Source organism: Salminus brasiliensis, chromosome 5 (assembly GCF_030463535.1).
Source record: "Salminus brasiliensis chromosome 5, fSalBra1.hap2, whole genome shotgun sequence".
NCBI lineage: Eukaryota > Metazoa > Chordata > Actinopteri > Characiformes > Bryconidae > Salminus > Salminus brasiliensis.
In genome coordinates this window covers 6762655-6784113 of record NC_132882.1, presented here as the reverse complement: position 1 = coordinate 6784113, position 21459 = coordinate 6762655, and the positions used below count along the sequence as shown (strand labels likewise).

The 21459-nt window shown below is 40.8% G+C and overlaps 1 protein-coding gene across 1 annotated transcript in view; it reads left to right on the top strand.

Annotated features, from left to right (window-relative positions):
• The window catches only part of plod2 (procollagen-lysine, 2-oxoglutarate 5-dioxygenase 2), a 63074-nt gene extending 42529 nt beyond the window's left edge, over window positions 1–20545 (top strand). The window contains exons 9-20 of the mRNA XM_072679320.1: window positions 1451–1576; window positions 1682–1803; window positions 4382–4486; window positions 6946–7071; window positions 7481–7622; window positions 11577–11639; window positions 15017–15130; window positions 15432–15497; window positions 15800–15904; window positions 16144–16290; window positions 17143–17268; window positions 18684–20545. Of these exons, the coding sequence (XP_072535421.1) occupies window positions 1451–1576; window positions 1682–1803; window positions 4382–4486; window positions 6946–7071; window positions 7481–7622; window positions 11577–11639; window positions 15017–15130; window positions 15432–15497; window positions 15800–15904; window positions 16144–16290; window positions 17143–17268; window positions 18684–18839 (1398 nt within the window). The 3' untranslated portion in view covers window positions 18840–20545. The remainder of the gene's footprint in view (window positions 1–1450; window positions 1577–1681; window positions 1804–4381; window positions 4487–6945; window positions 7072–7480; window positions 7623–11576; window positions 11640–15016; window positions 15131–15431; window positions 15498–15799; window positions 15905–16143; window positions 16291–17142; window positions 17269–18683) is intronic.
• Window positions 20546–21459: the final 914 nt, after the last annotated feature.

Sequence of the window (21459 nt, the reverse complement as noted above, 5' to 3'; positions counted from 1 at the left end):
TCCTCCCTTAAGCTTTCAGTCTAAATGCAGGACCATAGCTGGGTCATCAGTCCTCTTTTAGTTTTATGAAGGACCAGGACCGATGTGTCTCACAGTTAGGATTGGGCCCAGCTTAGGAGATGCAACGTTCAGTGTCTCTCAATTTGCAAAGATTTAAGGATGACCTGCTTCAGTCTATGATCCTTCTCCAAACACCAAACCTCTATGGCCTCCTTCTTCCTTTCTCCCTACATTCATACTGTTCTAGAAGGTCCTTCCTTAATCTACCCTGCTCTTGGTCAAGATGTGGATTCAGAGCTTAAGTAGATCAAGGCTTTCAGTCTAAATGCAGGCCCTTAGCTTGGTCATCAGACCAGGAACGATTGGGTCCAGCTTTGGAGAAACAGCATTTGGCATCTCTCCATGGATTTGCAGAGATTTAAAGATGACCTGCTTCTGTCTATGATCTGACTCCAAACACCAAACCTCCCCCATCCTTTCTCCTGGTGTCTCATTCTCTGTTACAGTTTAAGAGCTTTTGGCTCAATCTCATGACATTCCCTCAATCCATCCCAGGAACACAGATCCGCCACGGAACTGGCTAATTACATGCCTCCCTTGGGCTCCCGTTTCATTGGGGCCCGGTGCGATGGTCAAGTGGCTGGGAGAGTGGCAGTGATTGATCTGTATGGCCTTCAGCTCCATGTCGTGGGAAAGGATTGTCCACCGTCTGACCTGAGACAACTTCTAGCTACTCTGCTGCTTCTCTCGTGAGCTGAGAGTTAGCGGCAGTGACAGCTTGTGGGCTGTAGAGTATATATATTTGATAGCAGGGCTGTATGGAATGTAGAGATGTGGCCTAATGGACAATCCGATTGTTCTCTAGAATGTCTTCCCCTCATTCACATTGGTCTAGAATGTCCTCATCTCATTCACACTGGTCTAGAATGTCCTCCCCTCATTCACATTGGTCTAGAATGTCCTCATCTCATTCAGATTGGTCTAGAATGTCCTCCCCTCATATACACAGTTCTAGAATGTTCTCCCATCGTTCACACAGTTATATAATTGTCCTATCATGTACACTGTTCTAGAATGTCTTTCCCTCATTCACACTGGTCTAGAACGTCCTCATCTCATTTACACTGGTCTAGAATGTCCTCATCTCATTCACACTGGTCTAGAATGTCCTAATCTCTTTCACAATGGTTTAAAATGTCCTCATCTCATTCACACTAGTCTAGAACGTCCTCTCCTCACTCAGTGTTCTCCCTCATTACCACTGTTCTAGAATGTTCTCCACATTATTATTCTTCCTAAATGTTCTGCCACATTTCAACTGTTCTAGAATGTGAGTGCTTTATGTGTTTGTTTACTTTCTAAAGATATCTGCCCGCTTTAGAACATCACTGTTTGTTGGATCCTTGTGTTCCTTGAGTGCACAACCGATTCATTCTTTCTGTCTGAACAGGAATTCCCGCGAGTGAAAATCGGTGTGTTTATCGAGCAGCCGACTCCATTTCTACCCGAGTTCCTCCAGCGGCTCCTGACCCTGGATTATCCCAAAGATAAACTGGATGTGTTCATTCATAACAACGTGAGTGTGCAGCTGCATTTGACGTGAGAAACACCACAAGGTTCCAGATAGTGTTTTAGTCTGCCCCCTGTCTCTGACCTCGTTTACCCACCTCTCCCACACCAGGAGGTTTACCACGAGAAGCACTTGCAGGCTTTCTGGGAGGAGAACAAGAACGTGTTCCGCAGTTTTAAGGTTGTTGGGCCGGAGGAGAACATGAGCCAAGGGGATGCAAGGAACCTGGGCATGTAAGCCTCTCTTTTCACCCTCAATAATTCCAGAGTGCCGTGCAAAAATATATAAAGTAACGAGGCTAAATTACTATGAGAATGAAAACAATTGGCTCTAGTTTACGATCAGAACCAGAAAAGCTGCTTGTACAGATGAAATCTGGTAGCATCCTGCAAAACAACACACATATGCTTAAAAATACAGCTCTGAACATTAGAGAATTTGTTCTAGATGTATGGTAATGAATTCCCTCAATCTGGACGTAGAGCTGCAGTGAAAAACAAACACACAGACTGAGCAGCTGTCTGTCACTTGAACGAAGAATATGGATAAAAGCGATACCAAAACATAAGGCAACACAGTCACACATCTGCAGAGACATCACTCTGGTGTGTGAGTGAAGAGCAGAGTTATATTAGTGTGAGGTGAGGGGTCTCAGAGAGATAGAGACTGAGTGTAAAAAAGAGTCATCTTTAAGTTAGTCACTTAAAGTCACTTATTAGTCAGAGGCGTTATAAAGTAGAAGACGGTCACTGGTTTAAATATGAATGGAGGTTCTCGTAGCACTCAACATGGCAAATGTTTATGGATACATTCCCGCCTTTCAACAAAAAGAGCCACTCAGCTTGCTGGCTATGCCATGAGAAGAGGAGGGTTGACGGTATTGTGGGTTCAGCCAGACTGTGCCATAATAAAAGGCACTGATTCAAGAACAGACCATGTGTGTCAAAGTAAAAGTCTCAAACAGCACAATATAAACAAACAGACTGTCAAAATAAAAGCTACTAATACAAACGACCAGACTGTCTAAGTAAGTCACTAAGACAAACAAAACTATAACACGAAACACTTGCAGACTAAAAGAATATTAAAATTAATATTTGTTTCCCCTTTTTTCTTTTTTTGCTGATCCAAAGATTTATGGGAACTGATTTACTTTTGTTAGATTTTAATTGCTGCTCCTTACTTACTTGCTGCACATCCTTGGATTTTACATTTTGACAGGAAAAAAAACTTGGACTATTATTAGTTAGTTTATTATTAGTCTATTTAATAGATAAATAGAAATATATATTATAATAGATATTATAGCTGATTAAAACTTTTTGAATAAGGTATTCATGTTTATTGTCTTTATTGTTTGCTAGCAAATGCATAAAACAACTTCAAGCCATATTTCAAAGACGATAGCTACATAAGGGTTATTTGGTAATTGAGGGAGTCATAATCCGAGTGATCCCATATAGAACCTAAAAAATATTTAGAGTACAGAATGCTATACAGAGTGTTCTCCTGGACTGCAATACCAAATATCTTGCCATGTTAGTTGCTGCCAGCAGTAATTATTGTCTCTAGTTAATATGTTTTATTTTATTTATTTATTACTAGTTTTGCATTATAAAAAAAACCAGGAGCTCATTCCAGAACACAGCAGTTTTATACGCCCTATAAACACACATCAGTCGCCCTCTTTGTGTGCAGTACTCCCTCATATGCTGACTGGCTCATTGAGACGTAACTCAAGCAAGACCACCTAAGCTGTTCATGCATTCCTGCTCTGATAGACTTTGTGCTGTGTAGGAGTGCAGCCATGCAGCATGAGGTACAATAGGTGCACTCACCAGCGTGGATGTGCAGGTGCAGGGTCCTTACGTGTGAGACGTAGACCCTCAGAACTCACAAAGTAACTAATACCTTTCTGATAATGGAATTTCATCTGCATGATTATAGTTAGATATTTTTGTCAGACAAGTGTAGTTTACTGCATTGCTGTGGGAAATCACCAGTATTAGAATACATGCAGTAAATAATGACTTTGTGCTAAATTAACAATTATCTCCTGTAAACAGGCCAGACAAGCCTAATGCTACATGCTAAAGCAATGCTGCAGTCGTCTCTAGACTAAGGTTTTCCAGTTTATGAGCACCCCATTCTGAAGACTTTCACAGTGTGTGATTAGACCATTGCCTTATTACTGACTTTTCCTAAATTCTGATTAAAATGGGGTTCTTTTTGTGTTTGCCTATAAGTTATAATTTCATATGCTTGTGGTTCACAGACTATTTTAACCATGACATCACCACTCTCGACTCGCCAAAATACTCACTTTTGAAACGGTAGATTTGATTTGCAGCCCAGGCCTAAAGCCTGATACACACTACAGGATTTTGAACATCATAATCAGTATAAAAAGTGAAGCACATTTCACGCATGTGTGTATATATACAGCAAGGGTTTGTCCTCTTTGCCATTTATCAGCTAGGCTGCTCTTGGCTGAAGTGCATCCACTCACGGATTGTGCCGCAGATCATCTCACACCAGAGACAGTCACTCACGGTTTAAGTTAAAAAAAAAGAAGAGATGAGTTGGGGTGGTGATCATCCAACATCCTGACAATACAATCAAATTCCCACAGCAATGCTCCTCCAAAATATAGTAGAAAGCCTTCTTCTTCCCTGGACAGGAGACCCTCCATTTTTAATGAAACAATGAATGAGCAAGTGTCCCAATACTTTTGTCCACCTAGTGTACATTCCAGCTAAAACTTGTTTCATGTTTTTCTGTATTGTTTCATGTTCTCCGTTTGCTGAGAAGGGACCTTTGTCGGAGGGATTCGGAGTGCGACTACTACTTCAGCATCGACGCAGACGTCATGCTCACCAACCGGCAGACGCTGAAGCTCCTCGTGGAGCAGAACAGGTAATGCTAACGAGCTGCCAGGCATGACGTCCTTCTGGATGCTTCTGCTGATCTGTTGTCTGGCGTCTGGTGAAGGACTGGTACCCCTCAAGGCATGGACACAGGCCTGCTGGCCAAAATGAGTCTTCATAAAAAAAATAATAAGCCCAGACGGCTTCCTGTTTTCCCTCAGCGTTTAGAAACAGCATCTTCTTAGGTCTGGGATGCCAGTTTGCATTAGGCAGAAAAACAGACACTTCTCTACCCTAACCCTCTGCCTTGATGAGCAAACGTCTATGAGACAGCTGCTCCGACTGAGTGTCAATATTTAGCCCTGCTGTAGAGAAACCTCTGGCCAGATATTTTTAAAGAAGCTGTGGGAAATCTCTCCGCTGGCATCAAGCTGTTGGGGCGAAAATGTAAAACGTAACCTTGGAAATGTGGCCTTTTATTGTCTCGCATGCACATTGTCAAGCGCCTCTATAATTTTCTATAATGTATTTTCAATGACATGTTTCACTCACGATAGCATTCCTTATGTGTGCTAGCGACCTTATAGTGGTGCACCAGAGAAGCTCTGGACTGTGGGTCTACATAATTCTCAGTGTCACACTTAAGGAAACACAGTGTCTGTAAAGGAAAATCGAAACCAGCTCTGAAAATGTCTCAGAAAATGAACACATGCAATATGCTGCAGTTTACAAAACACATATACAGATATGTCATATACAGTACACTGCACAGGTCAACGTCCACCCTTTTATTTCATTTCCAGTCATACGATAGAGGTTCATCTTTTGTCCTTGTCAGGTAAATGAACAGGAAAATTTTATTTGACACAAGCAAAATCACACAAAAGCCTCAGCATCTAAGTCTAATATCAGATTTTGCAGTGTTTAGAGCATCACCACCTGCTTCCAGCTTCCATTCCTTTCAGGAGACTCACTTTCAGTGCAGAAGAATGTTCCGCATCTCCAAAGTTCAGTCAGAGCATTTTCTGCTTCTCACCGCCCCGGTCATCCCAAACACGTTCAGTAATATTGAGGTTTGGACTCTGTTCTGAGAACAGCAGCAGCTCCAGCAGTTTCTTGATCAGCTCCACATGCTTTCAGACCCGAGCTGGAGCTTGTTCTCAAAGCTGATCTCAGTGATTAAAGCTTTATGTGGTGTTTTTTTACTATTGCCCAGTTTTGGTGCACAGTTGTTAGAGGTCCCCTTTTCACTGCATATTCATTTTTTGACTTGTCCATGTAGAGTCTGAACAAAAGCCCAATTGGGAACCAGAATGTATTGTTGGAACCACATATGGATGCCTACCAGGGTCAGTGATGCAACCAGGAAGGGTTAAACATGGGGGCTTATCTGGCTTGTACACTGCATATGGGGCTTATATAGGACCTATGTGAGATTAAGGAGGGGCCCATTTAGGAAGCCCAGCTGGGTCCCAGTAAAAATTGTGTCCCATGTGAGCATGTTGGCTGGGTCTGCTTTTCGTCAGAGTTCCTCTTTCCTCAGGTAGCCTCCCCAAAGATATCTCCTGAAAATTACCTTATGACAGAAATTAAATAAATAAAGGTGGTTCCTGACTTTTGCTGAGCTCTGTATTTCTTGATTTTTGTAAATAATGGAGAAATACTGTAATACTGTTTTTTTTTAAGGAATACTCCACCAAATTCTATGTTTACAAAAATGAATAAAAGCTGGTTAAACAATTCTTGTTTTTGCAAGAACTCCCCACTCCCAGTAAACCCCTAATAAACTGTACCTTAGGGAAAACAGTATCTTCGTAAGAAATTAAGAATATGGTCCTAAGTAAGGCTACAGATATTTTCAGACATGTCTCCTGCCACATTTTGCTAGAACAAGAGAATTCATCTACTGATAAACCACATTTTCACATGTTCAGTGTTCAGCCCTAACTTGTGCGCCCCCTAGAGGTTGACAGTTTAGTTCTGTGTCTGTAACTCCGCCTTAAATGAAATAGTGAGGAATTTTTTCCTCGAGTACTTAGTGTTGAGCAGCAACCTTCTATATGTTGACACTATCATCCTTGGCAGAACCTCTCCCTGGATCCTTTATACCCCACCCACTCCTCACTACTCTCCACCTAGACATGCTTATTACTCAGACCTCTGAGAAACGTGGGAGATTAGCAGATATTAAGGGTGGATAAGGTTGCTGTTACACAAACATTGTATCTTCATTTTTTTAATCAGGCAGATGTTTTTTTACATTGAACATTTTGTGATGAATGGACCAATAAAAAAGCTCTAAATGCCTTGGAATGAAATTTCTTTACAGGAGTCATTATGGAAATACATGTTTTTTGTATGACAACGATGCTATACTCTTCTAACCTTGCTTAAATGTTTATTCTGTTCCTCTGAGCTCAATATCTTTTAGATAAGATATCCCTGTTCTTCGGTCCTAATTGGCTCATTCGCTCTTCATTGGCTGCTTATCTGCTTCTGTTCCCTTAGGAAAATCATTGGTCCCCTCGTCACTCGCCATGGCAAACTCTGGTCCAACTTCTGGGGAGCGCTGAGCTTGGACGGCTACTACGCTCGCTCTGAGGACTACATTGAAATCGTGCAAGGAAAGCGAGTGTAAGTGTGTTGGGAGTGCTCCAAGAACACTTGTAAAGACAGAGCAGCCTATATTTTACGCCTTACACCACAGCGCTGTGGTTGCTCTATCTTTTTTAGATTAGAAAAGGCAAGAGCCGTGATGTAGTTCTCTTTGGACTGAATCAGAATCTCAGCATGCAAACGGTTCTCCTGGCTGTAAATCTGGCGTGTTAAAAAAAAAGATAATTAGTGATTATATCATGGGATCTCCCCCAGACAAAACACAAGAAATGGATAACATATGTTTCCCAACATAATACCCTGGACCAACTCGGATCCTCTTGTTGAATAGGCTATAATGAGAAAAACCAGCCAGGAATGAAACAGTATCAATTATGTTAGGGTTTAAATGGAACGTTTTTGGTCTATTTCCTTTTCCTTCCAACAGCGGTGTGTGGAACATTCCCTACATGGCCCATATTTACCTTGTAAAAGGCGAGACTTTGAGGAACGAGCTGAAAGAGAGGAACGTGTTCGTCCTGGAGAAGCTGGATCCTGATATGGCTCTGTGCAGGAAGACCAGGGAGCTGGTAAGACTGGTAGCACACAAGCTCACGTTAGCATGCTCTATAGGCTAGACCTAGCATAGAGAATCCAAAACCTTTTTTTTTTACCAAACCTTTCAGTGAGATCAGATTTGTACAATTTCCTTCTTACCCCAAATCAGCCAAAGCATGACTGCTGTCCATATTGTGCTTGTAGTGTTTTCAACTGGAGCTACTAGTCTAATATAGCTAAGTAATGGTAAGTGCTAAGTAATGGAGGCTTATACAAAGGGGCTCTGTATGAGTGGAGGTTCAAGGACAGCTTTGGGCCTAGAGACTGTGGCTGGCCGTGGGCCTCACATATGGCATTCATTAAATCAGCATAATTTAACACAATACAACCCAACTGAGTTCCCACCGAATATAACGAATATAACCAGGTAACCCAAAGCAGATAAGGATAAAAACCAAAGCAATATCACATAGATAACAATCAGCAGGACCAATAATTAATTACAGATTCGGTATGAGCCCTGTTGGAACATACAAAATAAAGAAAAGCTTAGTCTACCTTTAGAAGTCCTTTCTCCAGATTTCTCTAAATGTCACTCTCAGTAGGCTTCAGAGTCCGGTGGCTCATTCTTTTATGGCACATATCAGATCACAGTGAGTTTTTTCCACTAAGAGTTTGTAAAAGGTGGACATAGGCCTGGTTCTGGACATTGTAGTGGTAGTCACACCCTCATATGGGAGCTCTTTTGGATCCTTCCTATTATAAATTAGTTATCGTTCGACTTTTGGGTTGTTATTTTGGGTATTTTGAAAGTCAGTTTCCATTCTTATGTTATCCATTGTTTGGGGACTTTCCTTTTTTGCGCCCCACTCTCGTAGTTCCTAACCTCAGATATTTTGATAAGGAGCTAGCTGTAACTGTCACGTTCCATAGCGTAAATCCACCAGTCAGAATTACAGTAGATTGTTAATCCCTGTAATCTGTTAATCCCTAAATAACAGTCAGAAATAGAGTATTAATGACTTGTAAATTATTTACAAAATGATTGGTTTTGCCATTCACATTTACACACAAATAATTAAATAAATAAATAAATAAATACATTACAGTACCAATCCAGGGATTTCCAAAATTATCGGGAGCCTTTGAGCTGAAGTCGAGGTATAACACATTTAAGCCGAGATTTAATCACATTACAGTATATGTATATGATCTGAAAATACTTTTTCTCCACCAGTAAAAACTGTAAGCACTTCTGCAACTTATAAACAAACCCCCCTCAGCCTCCACCACCATCATTTAAATGCACCATGCCATTTGGAAGTCTTTACAATTCAACCACTGCTTACAGCCCACCACTTAGCATAATGCAAACTGCTTGTGCAAACAAAATTGAGGCTTGGGGAAGGCTGCTACCACTGTTTTTAGCTGTGCTCGATACTGTAGTCCATTTTTATAGATAGCAGTATATCATACAGTGTCAGAAACCATAAACACCATAAGTCTATTTGAGATTACTTAACAACTCAGTGCGGTTCAACGCAAGTGTGTGATGATTCAGGCATGTGGTTTGCACAATGTTAACCAGTGGGGTATAGGATTTCATTACATTTTAGCTACATTAGCCCTGTAGCTCCAGTACAACCTTAAATAAACAAACTCAGGGCGGCAGACGGCTTTCTGCATTTGGGTTGTAAGAGGAACATGATGTGTTTTTTGGTTTACTTAACAAACCAGTGTTTTGTAAACAGTCATCAGCTTTACATTGTCTATTGCATGTTTTTGGCAATTTTTGAGCAAGTACAATGTAAGTCTGTGTATTTTCGGAGGCACACTGTGATTTGCTCAGAGACAGTGTTAGTGTTGATGTCATGTTTCTTAACACATCTGCTGCACTTCTGTGACAAAGAAATAACTGGCAAGTATCTGACTCAGTGTATCAGTGTGCTGTTTGTGTCCAAGGCATGGCGGCTGTGTTTACATTAGTGTCTATGGTGCGTTCGCCACCTTTCCTCTCCATTTGTGCCTCGTCATTCCTCTGCTCTCCATACTTCATCTGTGACCTTTGACCTGTAGGAATGGAAATGTTTGGCTGGCTTTCTTTGTTGCCCTTCATTCATTTCTAAAGCTTCTCAATTCAGTCCCTAAAGGCGTCCAGCCTGTCCACTTGTTTAGAGTGTCAGACTTGATTTGAGAGATTTTTTGGAAAGCTGTTGTTGATGTGACATGGCTGACCTGAATAATCTGACAGCTCATGTTCTAACGCTGGTATTCATTTCTCTTATTAGTATTCATACCACAAAAGCCACAATTCAAGCCACAGAAAATGTAGTCTAAACTACAGCAATCTGTTAGCAAAATCTTATTAGGAGAACAGTTATGGTAACATTAAAGAAAATGTTTAATAAAGGTAGATTATATCTGATATAATGAGTCAAAATATGCATGAAAATCTCCAGTGTGAATCAGACAATAAGAAAAGTTTAATAATAGGTTGGTAAACCATGGAAGCAGGTTGGATACATCATCTTAAACATGTAGTGATCATTTTCCTTGAGAAATGAATGCTTATTTCTAAAACAGAAATGTTATTATTTATATAACCACATATTAGGGTATTTAAATCCTTTAAAATGTTACCCAGATACCCTAGATACCCCTTAAAATGTCTGTTATAGACTTTTTAATTTCATCCACGGTTTAATTCCATCCACAGTTGAAATTTCCTTGGGTGTGTTGCGGTTTCTTCATGAAAAAACTAGTATGGCTGTATTGATAACTCAATTAAAATCAATTACCTGATTAAAAAAATGATTAAAATTCACCTTTTTGAATTGTCTCAATTAGTTTGTATTTTTATTATTGTAATTAGTTTACAATCTAAATGATAAAAAGAAAATCTGTATATTACATTTTATAGCTGTGTTCAGCAGACTGAACTAGGGAGAGCTTTTAGAAAACACCCACAACATCAAGACCTCGTAAACGCATATATTGTCCCTGTCACACAAAAACCTTGTATCGCCAAAATGAGGAGAACTTTACAAGGGACAAAACCTTATTTTTTAATGGAAGGTGGACGTTTTGATGGACATTTTGAACCATTTCTATTGGTCCGTTTATTATGAAATTCTAAAATACAGAAAAGCAAAAAAAAAAATGGATAGAAAAAAAAAGAAAAATGGTTTTGTGGGACATCAACAGTGTACCATATATATATATATATATATATATATATATATATATATATATATATATATATATAATATAAATGTGTGTGTGTGTTTTGTTGAACTGCAATTAGACAATTAGCTCAGCTAACTAGCCAAAAGCAAGATCTGTCTAAATTTGTACTTATATTATGAATAAATTTAATGATACCTGTAGACACCATGCTAATGGATATTGCCCATTATAAATTTGGTACTTACATTTTTAAATTTGGAATCTCGCCATAGTGTTTGAATCCCATAAATCCAATATCTATATAATAAAATGGATTCATTGCTTATTAATGGAATCAATAGTTGCAGCCCCACTATTAGTCAGTACCAGGTCACTAAGTTTCATTTCTTTACCATTTCACCATTCCCAACATCCAGCTGGCTCTTGAATGTTTGAATGTTGGACTAGAGAAGCAAAGTGGACCAGCTGCAGATCTTCAAGGACTGAATTGAGAACTGCTCCCCAAATATTTACATTACATTACATGTAGATGTTCAGCATGCTTACCACAGCCTAACACAAAGCCTAACACTCCTAAAGCTCAGCTGAGTGTGAAGCTCTGCACAGATCTTTTTCTTCCCTCTCAACATGTGAACTCCAAACCCTCTAGTGTGTTTTGCAGGCCAGCCTTGCCTCTCTCCTGCACAGGCATCTCCAAGCGTCTGATATCTACACACTCCCATTTTCCCTTTCGCTCTCTCTTTTTTTGTTGTTGTCAAAGCAGAATTGGAAATTTACCTGGTGCTTTTCCTTCATTTTAGACGATACAGAGAGAGAAAGACTCTCCTTCTCCGGAATCATTCCATATGCTCAGACCCCCAAAGGTTCCTTATATATTTTTTTAATCACTCTACATTATTTCCTCTCTGTGATGAACACAATCATGCTCTTTGCTGTTACATATGGAAGCATCACTTTTCCAAACGGTTCGCAATTCACTGATGAAACTAACCTATGACATAATGATCATGCATTATTGAGTGTTATTCCAGTATTAGATGGCCTGTTGTATAGTCATGTGGAAAAACAGGACAAGATTAGGGCACCCCAAGGAAATCCTTGTCCTTTGTTAAGCATATTTAAACATCTGGACATTGTTTCCGGGAAGTGGAACGGCTGATTTCTAGTTGTTTTGAGATCTGTTTAAATCCCTTTCCAGACCACTATGGCCAAGAGTCATGAGTTTACATATATCAGAAGCATTGCTAGTTATAGGGGGGAATTAATTGGCAGTACCAATTTGGGAAAAAAGGGGGAAAATTCGACTAATATTAAAAACAAAAATTCCCTCTGCATCTCCTCTGCATCTACCACCTTCTTTCTGAAGGCCTTGAGGAGCTCTTTGGAGCTGGCCATGGTGATCTTCACCACTTAATTACAACCTCAATCAAGAGCAAACCAGAGGGGTTCCTCCAGAATCCTCTGCAGCTGATGTTCTGCACCTGATTCTAATTTGAGGGACCTTCAAGAAAGTTCCTTGAAGGTTCCTCGAACCACCTTAAGAGGATCCTCCACAGTTTCAAATGGAAGAACCCCCAAAAGTTACTTGAGGAACGTATACTTTTAACAGTGCCCTCATTATCTCAAAATTTCAAATGTCCAGGGATCAAATGTCCAGATGTCCAAAGATATCCATGGGGTGTCCTAATGTGATGGCATGACTGTGTATATCAGATTATGCACACAATCTGACCTGATCATAGCTAAATCTGTTAAATACATTCAGGAGACATAACACGCATGTCCAGTGCACTAAATTTGACTTTTATGAGCCCTAGAAGGATGCGTAACATGAGTAGGTCTTACCTGCATGTCCTTGTAGAATATTTAACACCGAGATCATTTTGAAATGCTGTCTGATCTGTCTCCTGCAGACAGATGTATTCTGAATCTCTGCCAAATCCTTTGTGAAAGTGATGCTGAAGGGTTTTTTTTTTGTTTAAATAGAGATGGCAAGAAAGCACCTGTTTTCAATCATAGCTTACTGTATCTACAGTTGTCCATAAATTTCCCCACTCCTTAAGAACGAAAGCCAGCCGAGATGAGGAAGCAGTATTAGTCAACTGTTTCCCATAATTCCACACAGTACTGCTTTTTCCAAGGGGCACACCAGTAACATAAAGCTTATCTCCCATTCCTCCTTGACCTATCTCAGCCTAGGCAAGAACACCTGCGAAAGCATTTAACTCCAATGCCGATGGCGATTTTGGAGCCAGGCTGTGTACTGTTTTTTTTAGCCAGAAGACTCACTTTGTAGAGCAGGTAAAGCATAGACTGAGACGATGTCTTGGAGGCTCACCTGCCCAAATGCTAGACCCCCCCCCACCAAACACACCCTTTACTCCCTGCTTCTTAGTGGAAAGGAATCAGATTCCTGAGTTCTCTCTGTCCCCTCCTTCAAACACAGCACTAAACAAGCTGTGTTTCTGTCCCCTCCCTCCTCCCTTCTACCCGTCAGAAATAAGCACAGATTAATCAGAAGGGGAGATGAAGGGGGATTCTGACAATTCAGCTTTAAGTCTTGAGATGCTAACGAAGTTATTCAGAGTGGTTTGATGTGACACGGTTACGGTACTACACAAATATAGCCGCTGTATTTACTATTCGAAACCAGTGAATCTAACCATTTTCTGGAGTTATATTTGTAGTTGTAGGTGATGATGGTGATGATGATGATGGTAAATTAGTAGAAATTCTGGAAAATGAGCCATTTGCAGAGACTACTTTGCCTTGCAACAGCCTGTCGGTACATTATATGTCCAGATGTTTGTGGGCATCCCTTGTAATGAATGCCTTCAGCTACTTAAGTTGCATCCATTACTGACACAAATGTACAAATGTACACACACAGCTTAATGTGCTACAGGACTATAAAGCACCCCAGCATTCAGCTGTGGAGCAGTGAAAGAACTGTGTTCTCTGAAATGATGGTTGGTGCTTCATCCAGCACTTTTGGGATAAGTTAGGAGAGTTGAGGATGAGGTGGGGTGGTGATCATTCAACATCCTGATCTCTCTAACTCTTAACTTTTTTAATACGCTTGATTTCAGAAGAAACGAACGTGTGAGTGAGCAAGTGTCCCAATACTTTTGGCCATATAGTGTACCGCTTTACCATGACTGGATTATAAAAATAAATGAAAGAACAAAAATAAATAATAAATACATGTAGCATTATGCTCGAATTGGTATTTCTTGCTCCTGAGCTCCCCCTACAGTTGGAAAGTGTAACTCGCATTTTGACACACTTAACATGCATTTCTGGACAAGCTGAGAGATACAGAAAGGTAAAGAAGCATGTGGACTGAGGCGTAGTGTAGTATTAGAGGAATTTACATTAATATGACCTACACAGTGTTACACAGTTCACAAGAGCAATTTCCTGTCCTGCCCTGAAGCAAAGTCCATATACGCAAAGCATTTTTGTAATGTTGCCAGGCAGTTATTTCCAGTCACACAAGACCAGGTTCCATCTCTATGAATGGGGAGAGACCAAAATACTGGAAACTGAAGATCAGACTACGGTTTCAAAGCTATATTTTAATAGTTTGTAGCGTTCGGCTCAGTAAGGCACAAAATAAATGAATTTTTGTGGCCTGTTGTAGGTAATGCACTTGCGCAGATCTCAGTATTGAGGTTTGCTTTCCCCACTAACATGTCAAGCCTGATCACTAAGAGAGCTCCCATTCATATTTCAACCAATAGCCAATCTCCTCATACTCAGCATTTCTGCCTGAAGTAATCGTGCAGTTGCCAACATGCTGAGCTTGGAGAGGCAATGAAAGAGACGCTATTGTCCCCATTACTGTCAGTGGTGCATTTGCGTCATTCTGAAGGTAAAAACGCTGCGTAATGTTTTTTTTTTTTTGCTTTCACACTGTGAACCATTCTGACTCGGTACGTTTCTTCATAATCTTCTCACCAAACCACTCTGAATAGCCTTGTTTACTTCAAATTATGCAAGACTAAGTCTGTAGCATTTCCCTTCAGGTAATCACAGGTTTCTTTACCTCACCTGACCTTACATTTGACCAAATGCTGTTTCTTCTTACTTTTGATTTTTTAACTTAAATACTATTAAATACATAAATCTTAGCAGTGTTGTTTTCAGCCTAAATATTGTTGTTTGTTTGTTTGTTTGTTTGTTTGTCTGATTCTGCTCTGTTTATCAGGTCTAACATCTTTGCTTTTGAATGCTACAGGGCGTTTTCATGTATATCACGAACCGCCATGAGTTTGGAAGACTTATTTCCACAGCCAATTACAACACCTCCCACTTGAACAACGACTTGTGGCAGATATTCGAGAACCCAGTGGTGAGTGAGCAGATGTTCCTCCTCATCATAGGTTGTTTATACATGGAGATTGCACTAAATGATAACAACCAGATTTGCAGTTTTGCAGAATGTACGTTTTAGTCATTGCTAAAGAAGCTGGCTGTTTAAATGTAAGAAGCGTCTGGATGTGATCTCCCCATAACCTCAGTGGCTCTCTATCACTGACGGATAAGCAGTGTGTTTAGTCAGTGGAGACTGCAAGAACACAGGCTAAGCTCTGATCGGTATGCAGGGTCTCTGAGTAGACAACACCTATTCAAACCTTCCTTGTTCTCCACAGGACTGGAGGGAGAAATATATCCATCCCAACTACACACAGATCTTCACAAAGAACCATCTGGAGCAGGTAGAGGCATGACTCTCTTAACAGCTATCAGGGTTACTAGACAACCATCAGTCATTTGTTCTCCATTGTCTGACTGCTGAGCTTCTAGTCATGTCATAATTCTACTGAAAGATCTCCTGAGAACTTGTCAAGACAACCTGGGGGTGGAAAAATCCACCCTCCCGCTCCCTCTAGGCTGCCACTTACTTGTTTTGGTTCATTTAGCTGGAATTTCATGTAGCATGAATGTAACAGTCCTCAGCTGTCTGGACTTGTGCAGATGTTTTGAGCTTCACTATATGTGTGTGTGTGTGTGTTTGCAGCCATGTCCAGATGTGTTCTGGTTCCCTGTGCTGTCTGAGCGGGCCTGCGATGAGCTGGTGGAGGAGATGGAGAACTTCGGCTCCTGGTCCGGTGGAAAACACGAGGTCAGTCAAAGCTGTCGCTGGAATACTTTGCTCAGGCAGACTGTGAAGCTGACCTCCACCAGTCTGAATCATCATTTTTGGTAAACTGAAGGAAGTCTTGCGACTGTAGTTGGTCAGGGGTGCATTTGAGTGTCATGTGGAGGACATTTTCGAATCACAGTGTGTAACAGGAGCTGGGATTTGTCCCGTAACAGCTCCTTATTTTTTCCCTTTACAATAATCATGTACCCCCTCGACAGGACAAACGCATCACTGGAGGCTACGAGAGCGTCCCCACTGACGACATCCACATGAGACAGATCGATTACGACAAGGAGTGGCTGCACTTCCTCCGAGAGTTCATCTCGCCCGTCACGCTGAAGGTTTTCTCCGGATATTACACCAAGGTAGGCTGTGCCGGCCCCTTCAAACCCTGGAAGGCTCTGCGGCCGCCGCTTCCAAGGCTGCTGGTAAAAGCAGTGGAGGATGGTGCTGTGTGAAATCATGTCTGTGCTGCTGCGCTGGTTTTAAAAGGCCGGTCTGACGGATTTAGCAGCTGTAAACATCTCTCACTCACTCTCTCCGTGCCCTGTGTGCTCGCTGGATGAGCTCTGAGAGCTCCTTGCTTGATTTGACTCATGGAATCTGGGCTACAGTAAGCACAGCTAACCCGCTGTTAGTTCAGAGCGCATGTATTAAACGGTAAATTCGGGGAAAGGAACAAATAAAGACGGCGGTTCTTTTTCAGAGCTGCTGTTTGCACAGGAACCTTTCCTTTTGTGGAATGTGCCTGTGAATGGGGAATTGATGCAGAGCTCGCACAGACACGGCTCTGTTTCCATGCTAGCAAACCTGGCGATATGCTACAGTGTAATTCAGTGTATCACGATATATTATAGAGATACCGTACAAAAGATGATCTTACATTTTTTTGAATGTGAAATTTTTGTGAATATAAAAACACAATGTAATATACATATACAAATCTTATACATAAAACTGACAAAGACAACATCTAGTGGTCGGAGTTTTAACACTACACAAAATGAACCACTGTCCACCGCCGCTATTAATTAAAACTCAAATATTGTGTTTTTGAGAATCGATACAGCATTGCAAACCATAATATCACGATATGTCAATGTGTCAGTATTTGGCTACACCCAATACTCCATGACGTAGCAGCAAGCCGTAGCAACAGTCCAACAGAGATTTTAAGCGCCAGACTGTTGATGTTGCATTTCTTCTGTGTCTTACAGGGCTACGCTATCATGAACTTTGTGGTGAAGTACACACCTGACAGACAGGCGTACCTGAGACCTCATCATGACTCGTCCACGTTCACCATCAACATAGCACTCAACCAGAAAGGCGCAGATTTTCAGGCAAGCGTATAATCACTTATGCATTGTAGCAAAATCAACTGATGCTGCCCTCATCTGTCAGCTGCCAGAATTATTGCCTATAAGGATGAAAACTCAACATGAACATCCCTTACAGTTGGAACTTTCAGCAGCAGTTTCGACACCTGAGTTTCTCACTTTGAGCCACTGACTGGTTACTGAAATTGTTTGGTGGTTAGAAAGCTACTACATTACAAAGCTTAGTAGTAGTCATAGATTAGTGTACATTTGCTTACATCTCTATTAAATGTGTGCAGATGTAATAAATTACAGTACATACAGTAATGTAAAAAAGTGGATGGGATTGATGGGATGTGATTTTCATGTGAACAATACTAAGAGATGGAGGTAAAATATCTAAACACATACAATTGAAGAAATGTCTTTAAACATCAGCTTATCTACAATATATACACTACATTGACAAAAGTATTGGGACACTTGCTTGTTCATTGTTTCAAAGTGCTTATCCCGCTTTTGGTGGTGGTGCTTCATCCAATAGTTTAAGGATGAGTTGGGGGTTAAGGTGGGGTGTTGATCAGAACATTTCCCACATTTCTTACTACTTAAAAAGCAGAACATTAGAAGCAGGAGCAGAACATCAGCTGCAGATGATCAGCAGATGGTTAGTGAGGATTCTGGAGGAGTCTGTCTTATTTAAACCTCAGACATTTAGTCTGGTCTGCTCTTGATTGTTGAAGTAAGTGGTGAAGGTTGTAGATAGTTGTTCCACTGTCCGCTAAATAATTTAGAAGTGGAATAATGTCCAGCGTGACCAGGCCAGAGACCTTGACCAAAATGTATATAATATGAAAAAGCACAAAATGATGGAAACATAAAGGCAATAAGATACCTGTTGACCATTTTACTGATCACCAATACACTATGTGTGCATGTTTGTGGACACCCCTTGTGATTAATGCAATCAGCTACTTTAAGTTGCACCCATTGCTTATCTAGTCTCTGTTGGCAAGATGGTCTAATGTCAGGCGTGGGCTAGAGGGGGGTATGCAGCTGTGGAGCAGTGAAAGAACTGTGTTCTCTAGAATGATGGTGGTGCTTCATCCAATAGTTTAAGGATGAGTTGGGGTTAAGATGGGGTGTTGATCATCCAACATCCTGACCTCACTAACGCTCTTGTCGCTGAATGTAGACAAATCCTCACAGCAATGCTTCTCCAAAATCTAGTCTAAAGCCTTCTTTCGTGGACAGTAGAGACAGTTACTCCAACAAAAGCCGGATAAACACTTTGAAACAATGAACAAGCAAGTGTCCCAATACTTTTGTCAATATAGTGTATATGCTGTAGTTTTTAGCACTAATGATTTGAAGGTTCTAAAAGTTTGCAGTTGGTTAAATATTAATGTTTGTGTGTGTGTGTGTGTGTGTGTTATTAGGGCGGAGGGTGTCGGTTCCACAGATATAACTGCTCTATAGAGTCGCCGAGGAAGGGCTGGAGCTTCATGCATCCGGGAAGACTAACCCACCTTCATGAAGGACTACCCACCACCAACGGCACACGCTACATCGCAGTGTCTTTTGTTGACCCTTAAATACCTTCTTTAGCGAGGAGCGTTTCAGATTCTGTGTGTACGTGTGTATGTGTGTGTGTGTGTGTGTGTGTGTGTGTTGTTTCTTGTTAGCTTTTTGTTCGTCTTGGGTAAATGTTGTTGATTTGTGTCTTTTGTGGCTTTTACTACTGTGTAAAGAGCAATACGGGCGGTCACAGAAGGTTTGTGGGAGTTACATTTCCCCCATACACACAGGTCAACTCCTACAAATGTGCACACACACATACACACACACATACAGTACATAAGATCAAATGGCTACAGTAATTAGCATTATATGCTTTGGAAAATCAACACTTCAGAGAATCATCAGATTTTCTCCACATTATTATCAATATGATCAGGTTCAACCCACCTTAGTCCTTATTTGAAGGGGTGTTCTATTAATTATCCAGGAGTCCAACTCCAGCTGATGTGGGTCACAATGGTGCTGTTTCAACTGAATGATGTTCGACAGATGTTTTGGGACAGATTCATAAAACTCTCTGCTCTGTTATGGCAAGCAAAATGTGCAGAACAGTAAATACTCTAGGTCCTATCCATCAGGTCACTACAGCAGCGCTCAGCATGCTACTCTGTCTTTATCGTAGCTGTGTTCTCAGCAATAGTCAATCAACATAGACAGACACAACAGATACTATTGGCCAACATTCAGCGCCTGTTTGGAGCCAGCTTTGACTGTAAGTCTCGTACAGAACAGAACAGCAAATATTTCACATCAAACCACGAAGACAAAAATATTTGAGGCTTTCCTGTTAAACACAGCATCAAAGAAAAGTCAGACGGTAATGATGGTAAGACAATAAAAAAGAATAGTGGTAAAAGTAAATGCATTCATATATCACAGGCAGTGATACCACCCATAAACTATACAACTTTCATTCTCAAATTCTCTTTTTAAATCTAGAACGAGCTGAAAAAGTATATCTCCTTCCTCCAAACCTCATAGCTAAATTGGGTATTAGTGTGTTCTGCAGGTGACCATGCTTAGTTCAAACTGATCTATGAATCCTGTATATATAGGATGTGGTGATGACTTGCCTGTGTGACCAAACATGCTCGAGAACGTTTTAGAAAAAAAGATGAGCTTCATACCTGGAAATTTACAGTAAAACTCATTCAGGTGGTATTTTTTTTGCAGAGCGGTGTTCTGTTATGAATCACACTAACGCCAGTAAAACGCCAGTACTTCTATGTAATAAGAAAATGTGTTAGCATGACTTAGCATGTTAGCTGTTGGTGGTGTGTTTTATGAATCTGACCCACTGTTCGTCTCTACCCAAGAAAAACGTATTTTTGATCTTCGCACATCAGGAAACAGAGAAATGAGTGCATGATTTCATTTGAATTCTGGTTGAATGAAGTTTGATAAAGATGGATCATTACTTGAAGGGCTAGTTTTCTGGGCACAGAATAAGCTTACTTACTTTTGGCTGTTGATATTCACCATTTTTGGTCTAGGCTTATCTGGTGCCCAGAAACTGGCCTAAAGTGTTTTACTGTAAAACACATGGCAGAGCGATGCCTGTCGTAGCCTCAGTTCCTGAATCAAACATGTTGGAGATGTCAGATGTTTTACTTTCACTGAAATTTGTTGCTTGTGAATGAACTTTGAGCCTCAGCCAGGTCCATCTGTTTTAACTTATTTTGAAACTGTTAACGTAATAAAAGATATTTTAGAAAAGAAAGAGTTGTGTTGTTTTGGACCCTCACTCAGTGGTTCTTGTGTAAAGAACCATGGGCATATGTTGGCATGTTCCCTAGCTGTGCATGTCTGGCAGACTGGGCTGCTGCGTATCAGACAAGTATAACTACAGCCAGCAATCTAGCACCCAACCCACATAGCCCAGTTACATTACACTGTGGACTCCACTTTATTAGAAACACATACTTTTGTACTTCCACTGATTGGACACTTTATTAGAAACCCATACCCAGTGCCTCCACTTAGTGGCCACTTATAAACACATAATTTTGTATTTCTACTAACTGAACACTTTTAAGAAACACCTACCTTGTACTTACACTCACACTCACCTGTGCTTTCATTAACTGGCCACTTTATTAGAAACCCCTAGCTTGTACTTTTACTCAACAACTACGTTATTAGAACCCCCAGGCACAGTATCAGACACAGCACCGCTTGGCTGGCCAAAGGATCTCTTTATTAGAAACACATATCTAGTAAATCTTCTCACTGGCCACTTTATCAGAAACCCCTACCTTGTACTTCCACTCACTGGCCACTTGATTAGAAACATCTATCTAGTACATCTTCTCACCATGACACTTTATTAGAAACCTGAGCTTCCATTTACTGGTCACTTTATTAGAACCCCCTAGCTTGTATTTTCACCCAGTCACCACTTAATTAGAAACCCCAGGCACAGTTTCAGACAGCAGTTGTTGGCTGGCCAAAGGATAGCCAAAACAGCACCCCCTAGCTTGTGCTTCCACTCACTGGCCACTTTATTAGAAACCCAGACAGAAAGATCCTCCAGCAGCTGGAAGTCTTCCATCATAGAATGTCTGGATGCATGTGGGTTCATGATCTTCTGCAATTGCTGTAAAGCAGTACAGCAACTTAAACCCACTGATGGTC